General features: G+C 45.1%; 1 protein-coding gene and 1 long non-coding RNA gene across 3 annotated transcripts in view; one reads left to right on the top strand and one right to left on the bottom strand.

The window, feature by feature from the left end:
• The window catches only part of TSPAN7 (tetraspanin 7), an 89,504-nt gene extending 79,669 nt beyond the window's left edge, over positions 1-9,835 (top strand). Inside the window, exons 6-8 of the mRNA XM_030234499.2 lie at positions 2,059-2,142; positions 8,261-8,333; positions 8,699-9,835. Coding sequence (XP_030090359.1) covers positions 2,059-2,142; positions 8,261-8,329 — 153 coding nt within the window. The 3' untranslated portion in view covers positions 8,330-8,333; positions 8,699-9,835. The remainder of the gene's footprint in view (positions 1-2,058; positions 2,143-8,260; positions 8,334-8,698) is intronic.
• The window catches only part of LOC127060000 (uncharacterized), a 31,240-nt gene continuing 26,367 nt past the window's right edge, over positions 9,836-14,708 (bottom strand). The window contains exon 3 of one of the 2 annotated variants that reach the window (XR_007778449.1): positions 9,836-12,579. This is a non-coding gene — a long non-coding RNA (uncharacterized LOC127060000). Of the gene's footprint in view, positions 14,427-14,708 lie in introns of both variants that reach the window. The other variant, XR_007778448.1, reaches the window with a different exon arrangement.

Here is a 14,708-nt window from a genome sequence, read left to right on the forward strand (position 1 = left end):
CTGACCCTAACTTGCTTAGTGACCTTGGGTTAATTATTTAGCCTCTCTGTTTCTTCGTCTCAGACAGCACTAATACCTAACTTTAAGGGCTGTCATTAGGATTAGCTAATTAATGTTTATCTAGTGCTTTTAATCACAGTTCTTTACCAAGAAACCTCAAGAACTATTTCTCTCTAAAATCTTAATAAAGGAACATATGCATGGAGTCAGGACAGCTCAGATCCTTTGTAAACTGTCCCTTCTGTGCTCTGGATCTCTGCTCAGCAGCCAGAGGTGCTCACACAGTTCTTCACACACTTCTGTGCTGTCATGCACCACTGGGTGCTGCCCATGCACAGTAAGGAGTGAGCAGCTGAGCCCTATGTACGCAATGTTCTGCAGAAAACAGATTATTGTGGCTTGGGAAAATGGATTCTTCAAGTGAGGAGGGTGATCAAAACTCTGCCATTGCATGTTTTGTTGACAAGATCTTCTGTCTCCCTCAAATTACCACTCTGCTTCAGTATTGCATCTCTTGAAGGCTCTTCAACAGAATTGGTTTCAGAAGAGCTGGGGGAGCATTAAGCCATGTCAGACTCAATGAAAATGCTGCTTGAGAAATCTAATCTCATTGCATAACATGTAAGACATGCAAACTATAGTTGCTTGATGGGTTAAATAAGCAAGCTTGAATCAGCCTGACTGAGCACTGTGGTAAAACATAGTTGATATGTACACATAAACATTTCAGAAATTAATCAGGACCAGCTGTGCTGGTCCTCAGCTACTATTGGGTTCAGCCTTTCATTACTCTCAGGATTAAATGTTTTGTGATGTTATAAAAGAAGTTAAAGAAATGGTTCAATTTATTTAATGGATGGCCTGTCTGAAATAAAGAACATTGTTTGTCCTTTTTGCTGTTACTTTTTACAAGCACCTGATGCTCTGAGGCCATCCAGAGTTCCTACAGTGCTTGCAGAATGAGGGGAGTGTGGATGTGGGTGAAATGTGAGACACTTCTCCCTTATGGGACAAGAGTCCGAGCTGGGAAAGGCAACTCACTGTTATTTCTGAGTTTTCCAATTTCTGATCAAGTGGATAAAGCTATAATGTATAAAACTCCTCAGGACTGGCCTTAAGCCAGAATGGTCATTTGAGGAAGGTGGCAAAAGGGGCTGAGCAGTGACTTTGGATTGTGGGGGCAGATAATGGGGGTTAATAATGAAAGAAAAAAGAGATGTGTACTGGTTTTGGTGCCACCTTTCTTTTTTTTTTTTTTTCATATATCAAGTCACATGTCTAGATTAATTTAGGCACCACAAACTAGGAGATAACTTCAAATGATTTTTTGAGGGGTCAAATAGGTGAGGGGAAAAACTTGGCAAACATTATTGTACTGAGGGGGAACATTTCAAAAAAGTCTATCCAAGAGAAGGGCAGATATTGCACATGAATCCTCTGGCCCCAGTCTGAGCTGTGAATTGAGTCCTGAGAAAGAAAGTCAGCAGAGAGAAAATTCAGTTTGAGGAGCAGGACAGGGAATTTTATGTCCAAGGGCAAGTGAACCAAGAAAATTCATACAAAACCCTTGATAACTTTGTTACATGGTTTAAAGTTACATGCTGCTCAGTGCCTTGCCTGGTGTCCTTTGATGGGTAAAGGCAAGCAGAATGCCTCAAGGGACATTTTATTAAATATCTAGAGTATTAGGAAATCAACATCATTTATTCATTTTTGACATCTGTATTGTATTATAACATCGGTGTATTTTTACTGGTTTGGTTTCAGGTCAAAGCTATATTGTTTTTTAACTGACTTTCTTTAAAAAGACCCATAAAAATGAGTGCAACATCACATTTAGATTTTAAAAGTATTGAAATGCATTCATTTCTAAAAGTAATTGGTTTTGCCACAACTCCACATCATTCACTCAGAATTGCTATTTTAAAAAAAGGTGGTACTGCTGGAAATTACAGCAGAAATATTGCCTGGCCAGAGTTCATTCTAAATGAGGAATTTGTATGTGTGCATTCATGGCAGGGGAGGTCAGTACGAAGAATGATGATGTTTGTTTTCCAGGGCTGTTATGACTTGGTGACCAGTTTTATGGAGACAAATATGGGAATCATAGCTGGAGTGGCTTTTGGGATCGCATTCTCACAGGTATGTGCATAAACACTTTCCTCCCCCCTTTTCTTTTCCCCTCTTTTTCTTTACCTGGACTTCAAGGAAGGAAGGATTATGGAAAGGGACTGAACTCAGCATGCTCATTAGTCCTGAGGTCATCTGTTCATTGATTTTCTTTTTTTCAACTTAAATGAAGTTTCTCCTTGGGAATATCAGTTACGGTTGAGCTAATGACTAGCTCAAGGAAAACAACTTGTCCCTGCACTGGGTCAAATAGAGGTTAACCCAATAAAACATTGGCTTAAATGGAGCATAAACACTAAGAAGACAAATAGCTTATCCATTGTTTGGGTAGGCTTCTATCTTCTAAGTACTCTTATTTGTTCTTAAAGGACTCAGGAATTCAAAGGAGTACACCCTCAGGCCTCCCCATCCTGGACCTGGAGCCTGGAGAGGACACTTTGTGACCAATTTGATTTATTTTCCCTTTAACACTGAACAGTGAGAAATGTGAAGTCTACCAAAATGAGATTATTAAACCAATTCCTTGTCTGCACCAAAAGGAGTGAGGCACGAGAGCGACGAGAGGAGAGCTAAGCAGGGGTTTTCTGCTCCATGGTATCCAAACTGCATTTATGTAGACAGGAGCTGGGGAAAGTATAGCTCTGGTCAGATTGTTCTGATCAAGAAAGAGCAGGAAAACACCTGCATCTTTCAACAAGATGTCCTTTATACCAGTCACTTTGTGTGTCACAGCAAGGACTGTACTGGAAACATGCAAAAATGAGAGAGAGGGAAATATGCACAATTCAAAACTATCCCCAAGCCAAAAAAGCGTGGAAAATGGCCCCTACATCGTCTCCATCAGCATGCACCCAGCCTGAGGCAGCCCTAAAATTTCCCTAAAATTGTCTCAGACTGGCTATCTGCCCTGCCTTGGGCATATCTGGGAGCCTGATGCCCTGTGGCCAGGGTGCTGGATGTGAGCGGCCCGTGGTTTGGGGTGGGTGGAAATGTGGGTTCATCACAACAGCAGCTGCCCAGAGCATGTGCCTGCATGTCAGGGATCCAGAAAAGGTGAACAATCTGGAGCTGTTTGTGCATGGACAAGGGGAGGTCACTTTTTTTTTTTTTAATAGGCTATTCTAATTCTTGTTGAATGGTGAGAGCATTGATATTCTTCTCCAGCCTTGATTATGGCTTGATTGCTGCTATAGGGCTCCAGGCTCAGGTTTCAGTTTGTATTCTAGATAGCCAGAAGGCTGTAAAGCATCTTTTTAAATGCCTCCTGTAAAGCTATCCAAAAGAAAAATGAGACTAGTAGAATTGTAAAATATGCTGCTGGGGGAAAAAGTCAGGACCAATACTGCCTGGAAGCATTTAATGGGTGTTTCATGGCAGGCTGCAGGCAGCACGGGCTGCAAGGCATTTTGTCCCTGTGACTGAGGGGGAAAACGAGGTGTGTTTTGGTGTGGTGTTGGCATCTCACACTGCTGGTGGCACCAGGAGCCCTGCTGCCAGGTGGGGATGTCACTCCCCAGAGCAGGCACTGGGCTCTGGCACTGTGAGGACATACCCAGCTGCTTGGGGTGTTAGCAGACTTCTCATAAAGAGAAGAGAGAGGCTGCAAAGGGGAAAAACTCAACTCCCCCAGGCTCTGAAGAATAGAAGGCAGCCAGTTTTAATTTACTGAGTAATCTGTTTTGCTGGGCCCAATTAGGAGCAGTGTTTACAAATTGATTTCAGGTTAAGGTGGCTGGCAGAAATGCCAGGCAGGGCTCCAGCTGTAGGCGAGGTTTTGCTGTTCCTATTGAGAATAGGTTTAATCTAAATAAAAGACAAATTAAATCATGTTGCTCTTCTACAGCAAAGCATGCTCAAGGGCCTTTCCTCCACATGATTTGTTAGGTGTTGACTAGCATGGGGAATGTGCTGATGCCCAGAAACAGGGAAAGTTGGTGTAATGGCATTGCAAATCTTACAGGGCACAGACCTCCCCATCAAAGTCAAGAGTTCTTATAAAAAACACTGTGTTGCTGACCTTGTCTGATCTGCTCCTTGGGTTTGAAATAATAACAATAAAATAAAATTTGATGTTTTTTGGACTTGGATGCCAATGTTCACTTCCAGCTGGAATAATTTCCATTTAGCAGGTGCTCTTCAGAGCAGAAAAATTATTGCTGTGTTGTGCCTAACAGAGAATAAAATTATGCAAACTGCACAGATGATGGAAAGCTGTGCCTAGATAAAACTACAGTGCAGGCATTGGCTTAAGGAATGCAAGAGACACTGTCTGGAGGGGTTTTTAGATTGTGAGTAGGGGAGACTCAGTGCAATGTTCCCTTTGTGCTGAAGGACTGACAACCAGGTGCTCACCACGTGCTCCAAACCAGTTGTTGGGCATACACAGGTCCCATCAGTCTAAGATAAACTCCCATGCAGCCATGGACCCTCTCTACTGTGCAACACCCACCTGCCCTCTTTACTGTCAGCATCAGTGAGGTGGACCCAGTTGTGGTGCAGAAATCATCCACCTTGTCTGCTCCAGCTCCTCCCTGAGCACAGGGGGGCTGGGACTGCCTCAGGGGTGAGGGAGGGATCCACATCAGCATCCAAGACGTGACCTGAAATCTGGTCTAAGACTGGGTTGTTTCTAAAGGCTAATCCCAGTGGATTCAGTGGAGGTAGGGCCTGTGACAAAGGCACACAACAGCACAGGAGGCTGACTCAAATAAGTGACATGTGACACAGAAAATTCTCTCTTTTAGAATAGAGCCAGAGAACTTGCATGTTTGGAGATTTGCATTTTGAGAATATGACAAGGTATTGAGCTAAAAAATTATTCCTGATTCCCCTCAGTTTTGGCTTACCTGATGTGCTGATGAATTCCAAGTTAGTTCAACACATTTCTATTTATAGAAATTCTCCCAAAGAATGAAAAATGGTGACGATACCAAGACCCAAAATAAAGTGGAAATTCAAATTGCAATTCAGTTTCTTTCTCTTCAGTATAATAAGGTGTAATAAATATGTCATGCAGAACAGCTTCCAGTCAGTGGTAACTCCTACAGAATAAGTAAGTGTGTTAAAAAACCAGTTATTATGTGTACAGGGGGGATAAGACTGCTACAAAATATGCTGTGGATGGTTTTCAATGGCCAGAACTAAGATGTGCCTGAGATTGCCCCTAGACACCATGAGAAATTCACTGCATTCTGCTTGCTGGAATGACCTGTGGCTAACAGGATGGTAGAACAGAAGACACACCTGAGAGGTGTGAGTTTCCCACTTGTCTCAACCAAAGAATCTGTCAGCATTTTCAAGTTTCCTGTGGCAAGACCATGGTATGGAAAACTCTCTGCTTTCTATATAATAGCTCAGAAGACCAAGATAATCTTAGGGAAAAAAGGGAAGAAAAGAAAAAAGTAAGAGAGAAGACAAATGCAGAACCAACTCTGGCAACTTAGCACTCAAAAATCAAAAGACTAAAATCAAATAAATGAATAAGTGGATAAAAGTGGAGATGAGGCATTTGAGAGGCAATGGGAGTGCAGGGAAATAAATGCAGCTCCCAGCAGCAGTTTCTTTGTGGGAATCCTTTACCACCAATTCTTCTGGTTTTTCAAAGGAGCTGCAGGAGCCTGGTGCACAATGGGATAAGGAGCTTCCTCCTGCCTGAAGAGCAGAGGAGGCAAGTGATGGAACAAATGCAGAGAGCAAGGCAGGGTGCAGAGTGCTGATTTGTGCTGCAGCCTGGGAGCCTCTAGCCTGACTGAAAAGCAGAGGACTCTAGTTCTGCCTGAAATCAAAGAGCACCGTGGAGAAAATTCAGCAGCTCAGTACAATATTGCCTCTTTTTGGCTGCAGGAGGAGCAGTGCTCTTGTGGTTAAATGTGGAAGTCAACACATCAAAAAGCACATGTTTTTATATGCATTCAAAGTATTTCTAGAATATTTATTATAGCTCTGTGTCCTGGTAATACTTAAAAAGGCTGAATAAAATGTGTGTGCAATGGCTTGACACAGATGCCATTATTTTTGAAACAGAGAGTTAAACATTATGTCACTGTAACCACTTAAATGCCTAAACCAGCCTAAGGTCAGAGCCAAGAATCAATAAGTGGGCCAAAGATCATGGAGATAGATTCATGAGCAACCTGCCACTTGTTAGGAGTGAGCTGAGTAAAACAAGACACCATTACATGCCTGCAGATGCTACACAGTTTAGACACGCTGATTATTAGAGTTACAGCCCTCACAGAACAGGAGAATCCCTTATTAGAGGTATCTGGGGAAGTCTGCTCCAGTTGAAGAGGGAAAGAAAAGCCTTTGTTTTCCTGTTTGTATAGGATACAGCATCCTTCCCTGATACAAGCAGCAGATTGTGGTGGAGAAGAAAGTGGCTGTAATCTGGGTGCTTGTGATGGGGGAAAATAAACAAGCAGCTGAAATGTACATTCTTGGCCATTGTAGGGAGGAATTGATTCCGGTCTGGGCTGGAGTTTGCTCAGGGAAAATAATTTGGATTAAATACGCTGCAAAGTTCATCTTACTTAAAAATGCAGTCAGGCAGAGAGGTAACTTCTGAGTCCAGCCAAGGAAGGTGAAGAAAGACTGAAAGTCGCCACAAACACAGAAAAACAACAATGAAGGAGGTGGGACAGGGCCACCCAGAGGCACTCACTCTGTCTGGTCTGTCAGAGCATGGAGAAATACAGAGCACTGTCCAAACCAGAAATGTCATTCTCCAAAATTCAACTGAGCTAAAGAAACAGTGCATGAGTCAGCTGCAGGAGTGTCAGGTAACCTGTAGGATGTGGTTGCTTCAGCAGTTGATTAAATCACCCTCCCAGTGATGAGTAGAAAAGGCAACAAAATGGCTAAAATGTCTTCTTGATATCAACTGAGATTTTCAGAGCTGAGGAGGGTTTTCACCATGCATATATTGTTTTAGCAACTAAAAACACAGCCCCTGGGCCCTGGTAGCTTTGGTTTTTGTTGGACGTTGGTCAGGAATTGATGGCAGTGCCCCACATCTAGTTCTAACCAAGGCAGTGTCATCCTTGGTGCCAAAATTAGGGGGTCCATGTGGGGAACAGGAGGGTTCAACCTGCTTTTAAATGTGACTCAGTGCCCTGTGAAAATTCCCAGAAGAGCTCTGGTGGACACTGAAACAGGAAACTGAACAAATTTCTGGCAAAAGAAACATGGCCTAACAAGGACTGTGACATCTTAGGGACAGGAAACAGTTTATCTAGATGTGAGTTCACCCTGGCTTGGCCTTGCTCTGGGCTGGTGCCAGCCCAAATCAAGCAGTTGCCTGGTACAGAAGATGTGTGTTTTGATGAGGATCGTGTTAACAATGAGCACTGCCTGGTCTAGGGGAAGGGACACAAATCCTGGGGAGTGAAATAGGAGGATCCAGTCTGGATGAGCAGCCAGCCAGTCATACCTAGGCACCCTCTGGATATGCTCAGGAGTTAATGAATTGACCAACCCCAGTGAGAAAAGTGAGGCTGAATTATTTACAGCATATTAACACTGTTGGCACATGAAGGAAGCACTAAGAAACTGCAGTAGACAAAACATTGAAAAGACTGAGTGCTTATTGATGAGTGTAAGCCTGGGATCTGTTTTCAATAAACTGAGTGACAGCCGAGGGAATAGTGAACGACTTTTTAAAAAGTTATTTCCAGATTTACAGAGCTCATTTCTGCAGTGCTGTAAAGGAAGCATAACCACTTTGGGACACCAGGAAGTTTTTCCCTGGCACAGTGATAAAGAAGTTAGAGACACCAGCTCTCAGGGCTGGTGGGTGGTGGTGAGGGATCCAGGTGGAACAATTGAAACACAGTCTGTAACAAGCTGATACCCCCAGCAGTTTATTCATCCACATCTGGCTCGGCCAGACATTGACAACGGCATTAAAAAATACCAAAAAGGCATGCTGCCTGTCAAATAAATGTCAAAGATCAAGAGGAAGATCTGACAGACAACAGATTTAAACACTGCTTTTCTAATTAGAGCAGTCCTTAAAATAGGGCATAAATACGTTGTGCATAATAACTCCAGAACACGAACTACACGTTTATCAATGCTCTGCACTGATGTATTTAACTGAAATTCTGTTCTGTCTCTGTCCTGTCTGGAACAGTTGATCGGGATGCTGCTGGCATGCTGTCTGTCCCGGTTTATTACTGCTAACCAGTACGAGATGGTGTAACAAGGTGAGCTTCTCCCATTTTCCAGGTGGTAAAACTATAAAAGCCTGGCTGTGTTGTTGTGGCTGCGCTGCTTCTGCCGAAGGCAGCGAGCAAGTTTTACATTCTGATTCTCGTTCATTCATTCTGAGTGTGTTCATTGAGAATTAACCCTTCCCATGGGCTTCTCTGCTTTGGGATTTTCATCCCAATTTATGTATGGTGGGAAAGGAATAAAAGGGGTGGGGAAGTGCAGTGTTGAATTTCATTTCAGTTTTCTTGGGAAGAGAGAGCAAAACACTTGCTGTGAATACTGATATCAACCAAAGCAACCCACTTGTTGGTTTGTTGTTTTGGTTTTTTTGGTTTGTTTTTTTTGTTTCTATCTCCAGTCTTTCAAGGAGTGTGAAGTCCAGAGCCTGTGTGAAGACCAGGAGCTGCAGAGCTGGAGAAAGACTGCCATGAATGTTATAGCACACACTGTCTCTCGCACGCACGCACGCACACCCCCACGAGCAAGCCCGTGCGCGCGCACTCTCGCACCCCACTCCCCAAGTGTCCCACGCCTAGTGTCCCATCCTGTGAAGTTCCACGGTGCCACCCGGAGTGGCCGGGTCCCCTCGGCCTCCAGAGCCAGCCCCACCCCGCGGCTCGGCCCGGGCCGGCACCGTCTGTATGTTCTTGGTCACACAGTAGTTGCATCGTAAGTTAACAAAGGTAACTCATTAACAGCATTGATCGGGCTGTGCATGTAGTGACTGGAGGGCATAATTAGCCTTTCACCATGGTTAATAAGTGTTGCACACATTCATATAAACCGGTATATGAAATATATATTCTTTTTGGTTTTATCTTAATTTCTTGGTTTGTTTATTGCTTTACTAAGGTTTCCATCCTTTCCCCCTTCCCCTGCACCTGTGCCCCTCTCCCCAAAAACAAAGGAATCAGTAACATAACATAAAGATACTTGAAAATGATGTTAAAATGTTGTGCTTGAAGGGAACTGTTATTCCTGATGTTCTTCTACATCTTTGATTCTTACTCAGTGTTGTATGCCTAGTGCGTATCCCGGTAGGCTTTGTCTAGTGCATTTTAGCCTCAGAACCTGATCCTGTGTAATGCTGTTATTAAGCTGTGTTGTTGCTTACTGTGAAGGCAGAAATTTTTGCTCCCTTTATTTTTATTACGTAGCTATGAACTAATTGAACTGTGCTGTACTGCGGCCTTCATACTTTTTTCCTGTTCTTTCTTTGGTTTTTTTTTCTTTCTTTTTTGCATTGAGGTTGCAGCCACCAAGTACATTGTTGAATCAAATCGAAATAAAAACACACACACACAGACACAAAAAAAAAATTGCAAAAAAAAAATAACAGGCATATGAAATATTTTTGGGGGAAAGCAAAAGTTTAAGACCTTTTTAAAAAAAAATAGGACTTTTTTAATAATGCCTCTGTCTAGCATGCAAATGAGAATGCATTGATATTGTGAGTATTTGTGATATACGTATTAATAAATGGAACCATTACAGATTTCTAGCTGCTTCTGTCTCATTCTTTAGTTATAAGAAAACTCTTTTTTTGGGAGGGGGAAAGTGAATATGAAACACCCGGGCACAGCTTGGCGTGACATGTCTTTATCTGTTTTTTAACAACTAATTTGCTTGTAAAGAGAAGTGTTACTACCCTGAGAAAAGGAAAAAAAAAAAAAAAAAGTGAAAGAGCTGGAATTGTTTCAAAACTCCTTCTACAGCTGGTTTCACCACGTGAGTAGTACCCTCTGCTTTGCAAGTTTTCTTCTTGTAATTGTTAAAAATCTGCAGTGTTTAGTTATCCCATCCTTAGTGCTGTGAGTGATTTTGGCATTAAGCATTTCTCTCTTGATTTTGGTGAGAAAGGAGAGAAGAGAGCTTTGGGGTTGAGGGGTAGGCTCATGAAAAGCAGGCAGTTATCACTTGAACAAGTGAAATGTCACAGATGTGACAGAAAACCCATGGAAGTCTAAACCTGGGAATTTTGGGGCAAGTCCTTAGCTTGGCAGTGTGGACAGAGAGGGAGACTTGCGAAGTCCTGGAGCCTTCTGGTTGTGGGAGCTGTGCAGCTGCTGGAGTCCCAGTCCTTCCTCTGTCTGTCTGTCCGTCCATCAGTGCCACTGTGAGCCCTGCCTGGGGGGCTGCCCTGCCTGGTGCCTCCAGCATCAGATCCTGGTGAACCTTTGGGTGGTGCTGGCGTGGGCAGTGCACTCCCACCTGCAGCTCTGGAAGGTTCACAGCCACACGGGCAGAAACCTCCAGCATGGCTTAAAAACCCCAGAAGCATTTTCTTTAGCTTTTTTCAGAGAGCCCTTCCAGAGCAGGAAAGAGAAAAAGAGCTTTACAAATAGAGGAGGAATCTGGTCCCCAAATTTAAATCCGCCCTCAATGAAACATCTGCCATGAGGGAGCCAGACATCTTTAGATGTGGAGATGCCAATACAGGTCCTGCATCTGTGCTGGGCAGCCAAGCAGGACGGTGCTGGGGATAAAGCCACTGGGCGGGTCACAGCACTCCCGTTTGCAGTCTCTTCTGAGGGCTTCAGAGCAGCCACAGCCGCTCGCTGGTTGCTGGGGCTACGCCGTGCTGGAGCGATGCCCTTCTCCTGCAGGCACAGGATGTTCACAGAGCGATGTTTTTCCACACCAGAAAGAACTGGCCCACCAGCTGCCCCAGTTTCCCTCCTCCATTCACTGCCGGGCAGGTCTCCCCTTGCCCCTCGGAGGGGAGGGAGGTGGGTGAGGCTGCCCTGCCTCCTTCAGGAGTCACCAGTGACCTTCCGGAGCACAAAAGCACCAGCCTCTCCTTGGTTTTCTTTCCTTTTTTTTTTTTTTTTTTTTTTTTTCCTTTTCATTTTCCTGAAAGAAAGAGCTGTTTGTGCCAAGAGCTGTTCCTTTTGAAGATGCTGATGTTGGGTGACAGGTCAGCAGGCCCCCAAACGTGCCTGTCCCCATTCAGGAAGGCTGAGCACAGCTCAGCTTTTAAGGCGTAAGCGCTGAATTAAATCCATTCAGCAAAGCCCTTCAGTACGTGGTCGATTGTTTCTCCCAGCGCAGCACCACTCCTGCTTTATGGGGTAGGTGTGTTAATTGGGCTCTTGGCAGCTTCCCTGAAGAGGATCCGGCTGCTGGAGGAACTGCCAGGGGCTTCCCTGGCGATATCCCCCTGGCTCGGGCTGGGACCACCCAGGCTGCGCTGCCTGGCACCGCGGCATCCCACCGGCTGCCCGGGTGGAGCTGGAGCATGCCCGCCCTCCCTTCCCTTCCTCCCTCCGGGAGGGAGAACTGGGGCTCTGGCTGGTGTAGGAAACACAGCCGGAGCTGCAGAGAGCGGCTCGGTGTCAGCCGGGCACGAACGCGCGGGATGTTCCTGCCCCCGGTCCCGGAGGTGTTTGCCCGAGGGTCCCTCTGCTCCCTCCGCTGGGAACTGAAGGAGCAGCAGAGGAATCGGGGCTGCTGCTGGGCTGGGCTGGCTCTGGCTGCTCGTCCCTGCCTGAGCAAATTGTGTTCTGTGCAGTCGGTGAGCCAGCTGGGCCAAGGAGGGTGGGCAGGTGTGGCAGTGAGAGCAGATGATGGGGCAGCCAGATAAGCCCCGGGGGGTGGGAGGAATGGCTGGGGGTTGAGGAGAGTGGGACATTATAAAATCATTTAGGGTGAGAAACATCTCTAAAATCAGTCCAGCTGTTACCCCAGCACTGCCAAACACACCACAAAATCATGACAACAGATGAAGCAGGGCTCTGGGAGGAGGAGGAAGGAGCAGCACCTTGCTTTGGTCCCAGTGAACTGCCAGCTTGGTCTGGCTGCAAGGTGGACCAGCAGCCTTAGCTGATGTGTGTGCTGTCCTGAGCTGCCTCCCAGGGCTGGCTTCTGCTGAGAGCACAGCCCTGAGCCCTGCTGAGAGGACAGCATGTTGCTGTGAAGGTGATTTTTCACTGTGGCTGCTCTTGGAGGCCTTGCTGCTGCTGCCATCCTTGGGCAAGCATTGCTGCAGGAGAGACTGCCTTTGGTACAGGACTTCAGGCTGCTGCTCCTTGGAGGATTCAGTGCAGCCCCTAGGATGATTTTGTCTTCTGTGATTCTTCCCTTGATTTCAATGGCTTATTAATATTGAAGATAATTTTAAAGCTAATTTAATGCCAGCCAGCCCCTTGCATAAAACACCTGGCATCCCACTGGAGGGGAAGGATTGATCAGAATGTCAGACTTCCACCAGGGCTGAGTGAGGCCTGCTTCACAATCAACCTGTATCACAAAAATAAAGATCCTCCTAAAGATCCTGTATCCAAAAATAAAAATTTGACATAGAAATGACACTTCTCTATTTTGTAAGAAAAAGTGTTTTGCCCTCCAAATGTGTAAAGTATGGTCAGCTTTTTGCAAGCTGTTTCTGCCAGCTTGGCCTGGTTTTTAAGAAAAAAGCTGTTGCTTTTGCCTTTTTCTTGTCACTGCACCTGTTCCTGTTGCAACCAGTGACTTTATCAAAAGTCATTTCAGTTTTGTCCAGTGACTGGAGGTATTTGGTGTGTGCAGCAAGCAGTGCTGAGGCAGCAAGTCCTCAAGCTCTGGAGTCTGTTCTGCTCCCTGGTAGCTGCAGTGGGGTTATTTTTGGTGTCTGGAGCTGTCTGTAGGTGGCACCGAGGACTTATTTTAGATTGTGGTCCTCCTGTGTGATCAATAACTGGGGAGTGTAGATTACAGACCCAAAATATCCAGGCCAGGTTGGATGGGGCCCTGTGCAGCCTCATCCAAGGAGGGGATGGAACAAGATGATGTTTAAGGTTCTTTCCTGTCACTGACATGTTTAATGAAAAATCTATTCCTTAGGATTTTCCCTCCTGAGAAGCTGAGAGGCCTCAGGAACAAAATGCAAACAATTGTTATCTGCTGCTATGGAATGCAGCAGGTGGATCTGTGATTGGTCTCATCTGGTTGTTTCTAATTAATGGACAACCACAGTCCAGCTGTCCAGACTGGCTTGGTCAGAGACAAACCTTTGTTATTCATTCCTTTTCTATTCTTAGCAAATCTTCTGATGAAATCCTTTCTTCTATTCTTTTAGTATAGTTATATAATATATCTCATAAAATAATAAATCAAGCCTTCTGAAACATGGAGTCAAGATTCTCGTCTCTTCCCTCATCCTAAGACCCCTGTGAACACCGTCACACTTTCCAATCCAAACCATTCTGTAATTCTGGTGCACTGTGCAAAAGTGCAACTCCAAACATTCCCAAAGCAACTACTAAATCACCTGAATGCTATTTTTTATTCACCATACTTGGCCAAACTTGCAGAAGCAGGAGATTCCAGGCAACCCCTGGAAGGATTTCCAGAATGCTTTCAGAAAGTGCCAAATCTGGCCCTCTCAAAACCTCTCAGGGCACTGAAAAAAGTCATTTCTGAAAGGTCTATCTGTTCTTTAAATGAATATGGCTCAACCAAGTTAAAAAACAATAATTTTTAAAAACTGTGATTTCCAGGGGGAAAGAGAGTTTTCTGGCTTGCATATGGAGGGTATGGTTTGTGTGCTTTATCTTTTTTAGTAGGGAATAAGAAAGTATGATGTGAGAGAAGACTGATGCCCTGTAAAACTGCTGGGGTGGCACAGGAGAAGGAAAAAGAGGAAAAAAAAACTTCTCCAATCAAAGGGGTTGGAATTGGGAAGTAGCTCAATCTGATGGTGATTCTGACAGTAGCTTCAAGGTCAGAAGGCTCAGCAGCTCTGCTCTGCAGCCACGGGGTCTGAGGTCTGCTCTGGAGGGGACTGTTGCCTGCCAGGACACCTCTTACATCCCCTGGGTGGTGAGAGCAGCCTTCTGTGGGAGTCTGTAGGTGTCAGACAGCTAGAAACTACTGCAGTGCACATCCAGGGAAATTCACAGCCAGCATCAGCCCATGGCACCTCCAGAGGCTTTGCAGGAGCCTTTGGACCCTGGTGCTTTCCTACTCTGCCTCCCCCAGGCTGGCTGCACTTCTTTGGGGTTTGCTTTTAATGGAGTGTTTGTAAGTCATTGCTTCCCCAATAGAACTGAAAGGACTTGGACAGTGCTTGTGTTGATTTTTTTGGGTATCTTCAGCCCTGTAGTTATCTGTAAATAAAAGCAAACAAATTATTATTCTGGAATTTTCTTCATCTTGGAGTGCAGTGTGACCCAAAGATCAGGTGAATGAGTCTTCCTCCCAAGGAATGGGTACACTGGCCCATGGGATGTTGCTGTGTGCCACTCCTTTTGCCCTCGTGCAGTCCTGATGCTGGCAGCACCAGGGATTGTCTTGTTCCTGCAGGGAAGGTGGAATTCAGCTCTGGAGGGAACTGCCTGAGCCTTGTGCATTCCCTCTGCTCTGCCAGAGCAGAATTCTCCAAGGCCTGC

The sequence above is a fragment of the Serinus canaria genome, chromosome 1, assembly GCF_022539315.1.
Source record: "Serinus canaria isolate serCan28SL12 chromosome 1, serCan2020, whole genome shotgun sequence".
In the NCBI taxonomy this organism is placed as follows: Eukaryota; Metazoa; Chordata; class Aves; order Passeriformes; family Fringillidae; genus Serinus; species Serinus canaria.